This window comes from Plasmodium fragile (assembly GCF_000956335.1).
Source record: "Plasmodium fragile strain nilgiri unplaced genomic scaffold supercont1.107, whole genome shotgun sequence".
Taxonomy (NCBI): Eukaryota; Apicomplexa; class Aconoidasida; order Haemosporida; family Plasmodiidae; genus Plasmodium; species Plasmodium fragile.
The window spans coordinates 1-4,228 of NW_012192687.1; the positions used below are offsets into that span (position 1 = coordinate 1).

The window sequence follows — 4,228 nt, forward strand, 5'->3', positions numbered from 1 at the left end:
TTTTTTTTTTTTTTCTTTCTTTTTCTTTCTTTTTCTTTGCCTTTTCTTCCCTGTATTCTGTATTTGCCAATGCTATGGACACTTTCTGTTTTTGTAAATTCTTCCTTCTATTTTTATGTGCTTAATTTTTTCTCTTTTTATGGAAAATTTGATTCTTAAGCGCGGAGCAGTAAAGACAGACATAGGCAGTATTAGGGACTCAAATTGGAAGTAACAGGGAATTAATGCAATATAAGAAGAATACGAATAATAGTAATGTATAGTTATTTCTACGGGTACAGTATATTTCAGTTCATGGTAGCAGTATGGGAACGGTAGATTTAGTGAATGCATTGGCGGATTGGTTAATCCGCGCGGGGTTTCCCGTTCAGGACGAGTATGAGGTACGAACATACAGGAACAGATTTGCAGCACGGGGGAGTACAGTGCTTGGGTTTTATTGGTACAAGAAGGAATGAAGCGTAGCAGGGCACATAGCATTAAAGCACACATGCGCTTGCATATTTCTTGTGTTTCTTACATTGTAGGCAATGGTGTGGGAGAAGACCAAGGACGTAATGGAGGAATTTGTGGAATACATGCAGAATGAGCACATACTATTGTATGCATCGAATTGTGGTCACGCAGGATGGGAGCACCCCGACTACCAAGACGGTCTGCAGAGAGTAGGACACAAGGTCGGCGATAAAATTATATGCGTTCTTATGGTAGGGGCACTATATTACATGAATGGGTGGCATACTGCACAACACATTAGACAACAGGAGGATGCAACCAACGCAAGCATACGAGAGCACTTACGATGTATAATAGTACATATGTTCAGTCAAGTATTAAACGAATCCGTGTGTAGAAGTAAATGGGCCACATTTTATGCATGGCACATAATGGAACAATTAGGGAAGGTTGGAGGTTTTTCGCAAGGTTTAATACAGAGGGGGAAATGTGGTAGAAACATATCTGCACATTTGAAAATAAGAGAACTTGAGCTAAATGCACAAGTCAAACAATGGTTAGGGCAAAATAGCAAACTAAAAGAGGCAATACAGAAAATACAAGGAAAGGCATTGTGCACGACACCGTGGCAGGAAGAATGGAGCATAGACGAAATCCTGGGGCATGGGAATATAGATGATTCGCCACGACCGGAGATTGCTCAGATAATGCACGGACTGAAAGCAGGAATGGCGGAAGTATTTAAAGGAATTAAGCAAGATGTAGAGCATGGCATAGAAAAAAGGGCACAGGCGAAGAAGGACAACTTAGGTAAGGTATGCCAGGTTCGGGTACACTGAGACAGCTTAGAACGCAACAGGCAGGATAAGCACCCAGACGACAACTACAGACAGTTTCGAAGTAAAAAGGAAAGTGCACAAGGGAACAAGATGGTGATATGTGAACAACGTTCATTGCTGTGTCCTTGCAAGAACACAAAAAGTACATACTAACCCTTGTAATTCCTATTTCTCCCTTTATTGCAGCGAAGGATGACAAAAGAGGTCAGGCCGCGACCAAACCGGCAACACCATCACCACATGGACCGTCAGGTAAGACCGATGGGACAAAGCACGAATACGCGACCCGATACGGCCAAATACGGATGGAACGCCTGCTACGTACCGATACGCATATGGATGCCACCGCCAACAACAACACACGCACGAGGCACAACCTCTTCGCTGCCCCACATCGGTTGAGCGATGAGCGGCGCGGCCCTATTCGCTGACCCACTTGGGTTGAGCGGCGAATGTACAATTGCCGAGTGGAGCGGCCACGACGGCAGCGGCAGCTTTAGCAGTAGCGGAACTGACGGGGGAATATTTCCCCCCGGGGTGCAACATTTTTACCCGGGTGTGCAGAAGGGGTGGATATTAATGCAGGGCCAGAATTGTGGGAGTGTTAGGAAAAAAAAACAACAGCACTGTTACATTTTATAAAAATCTTTGCCACATGTTGTATGCATGGTAATCATAATGCACTGTTTTTTATATGTAGGATATGAAATAATTGTTTCTTATATGTGTGCAATGTGGGCAGACTTTTCCCCTTTTTTCTTCTTAAAATGGGTTTCTCGCCCATAATATCAATAAACACTTGATCATATGAACAAACAATAAAACATAAACACAAACCATTTATATATGCGGAAAAGTGTACAAACAACATTATAATATACAACACGCAACTATAGGATACATGCTATAAAGGACAACATAACCCACATAATACATCCAAACATACAACATCATAAAACAATGTCAATCTAATAGCTATGCAAAAAAATGTATTATTGTTCACTATGCAGTAAAACACGGAATAATTACGTCTTCTTCGATTCCTTATTTACTTTTCCTTCGTTTTTTTGCGTTTCTGTGGGAGCTTCCTCCTTCTCCTTCTTGTTCCAAATTTTATCCAGTAAACATTTGCCTGTCTTCGAGCGGCAGAAACATACTAACACGCACGCATAGATGACTGGAATCAGTATGGAAGTTCCATATATGCCCATCATCGGCCAGAAACTGAGTACTGCCTGACTAGACATTAAGGACGCGTGCACGATGCTTTGTGCTACGGGGGATATAAGGAATGAATACACGACTGAGAAGACAACTATAACCTTCATCCATGCCCTTCTCCCCATTTTACAACGTATCAATTTCTTCAAACCTCTTCTACAATTATTCCCTGCAGTTATATTCTGTGAGGTCTTCTTTTTGTGCTCTGCCTGCTTTTCTTTGTCTCTGGACTTTAATTTTCTTCGCATGTCATCGAACATCGTGCCCTTCTGGCGACCTGTCGCACGACCGTCGTAAAAGTTACGTTGACCCCGTTTCCCTATATCTGGTTCACCACTCAACGATACGGCTGTAATTGCATCCGTAGCGTCATATGGGCTTGTGCCATTATTCGATGATGTACCTATGGTACTCGCCTAAAAAAAATGACAACAAAGCGGGAATATATATGCGGGTGCTATGGTGTATGCATACAAGGATGTAGAGCGTGCAAATGGTAGGACGGTTTATAGTTGTTATGAGAAAGTTAAGGCATTATCACAATAAATGTGGTAACTCCCCCAAAATACAGCTCTTGATAATCATACACAGTCAGCACTTTGCCCAAAACACAGGGCCATAATAAATATAGAAAATTTCACAAGAAACGTCATTGTGTTCGCATTATTTCCTTCGGTGTATAAAATGGTAGAAGTGGCGATATGTTGCGTGTTTATATGTATGAATCATACAACTATTATTTTGCTTTTTCCACATGTACGTGTATAGATTATGCGTGTAATACTTTTGTTCATCGGTCAATAGTGAACATTGATAAAATCAATTGCGTACGAAATATACTATTCTTACCTAGGTATGTACATAAAAATTAAATGAAGTATACATATGCATCATAATATAAATAAAGAATAAGAGAAAGTGCATAAGAACCCCGGATAACCCATTCTTGGTACATATTGTACGACGTAAAAGTTGACTAAAGGGGTCACCCTTTTTCACAAATCTAATACGGGCTCATCAGCTATGTCGCCGTGTTAACGGCGTAATGGGAGCAAAGAGCATATGCACGAGAGCAAAATTCCACATCTGGAATAACACTTTACTATGTTAAATTAGGTATAAGAGTGAGAAAGATAGTAACAACAGAATCAAGTATGCCCCTGTTACATATAGGAACGGCGAAGACTTTTTTTTTGTGTTTGGAGGTATAGAGCAGCGGGCTCAAAGTTACATTGTATCAGTGTTTTGGGGGGGTTTGTTATTGTCACGTATTCGCATAATTATACATGGGTCGTGGCCGTTTATTATTTATGGGGGTAGTGATTTATATCGTTCTCAGATGTATTACGCGTAGTGATACATAATAAATGAAGGAATATGGTTTACAGCCATTTGTATACATATACATGCATCTCTATCTTCTTTTTGAAAAAGTGTGAATGCATTTAATTAAGAGTGTAAGGAGCATATATATATAAAGGATAAGTGTATTGAAATTGTGGGCTTAGGGTTTACGGTTTGAGGATTGTAAAATTTCAGGTTTGTACGGTTTCACGATTGCACGCTTTCGGGGATTGTAAGGTTTGATTATTGTAACGTTTCCGCATGGTAAGGTTCCATGTTTTGCGCGGTTGCGGAATACGGTTTTAAGGTTCGGGGTTCAAGGGTCAAAGTTCAAGGGTTTAAGAGTTTAATAGGTTTAAGCGCTTTAA

The 4,228-nt window shown here is 40.6% G+C and overlaps 2 protein-coding genes across 2 annotated transcripts; one reads left to right on the forward strand and one right to left on the reverse strand.

The window, feature by feature from the left end:
- Positions 1-530: 530 nt before the first annotated feature.
- AK88_05243 (uncharacterized protein) lies at positions 531-1,903 on the forward strand (the record flags this gene model as incomplete). The annotated part of the gene is made up of 3 exons (XM_012482845.1): positions 531-1,266; positions 1,482-1,547; positions 1,860-1,903. 3 exons carry the CDS (start codon positions 531-533, stop codon positions 1,901-1,903), a joined length of 846 nt encoding a protein of 281 aa, XP_012338268.1.
- A 417-nt stretch (positions 1,904-2,320) lies between these two features.
- Positions 2,321-3,169, reverse strand: AK88_05244 (uncharacterized protein; the record flags this gene model as incomplete). Its single annotated transcript, XM_012482846.1, has 2 exons — positions 2,321-2,932; positions 3,104-3,169. 2 exons carry the CDS (start codon positions 3,167-3,169, stop codon positions 2,321-2,323), a joined length of 678 nt encoding a protein of 225 aa, XP_012338269.1.
- Between the last annotated feature and the right edge of the window lie 1,059 nt (positions 3,170-4,228).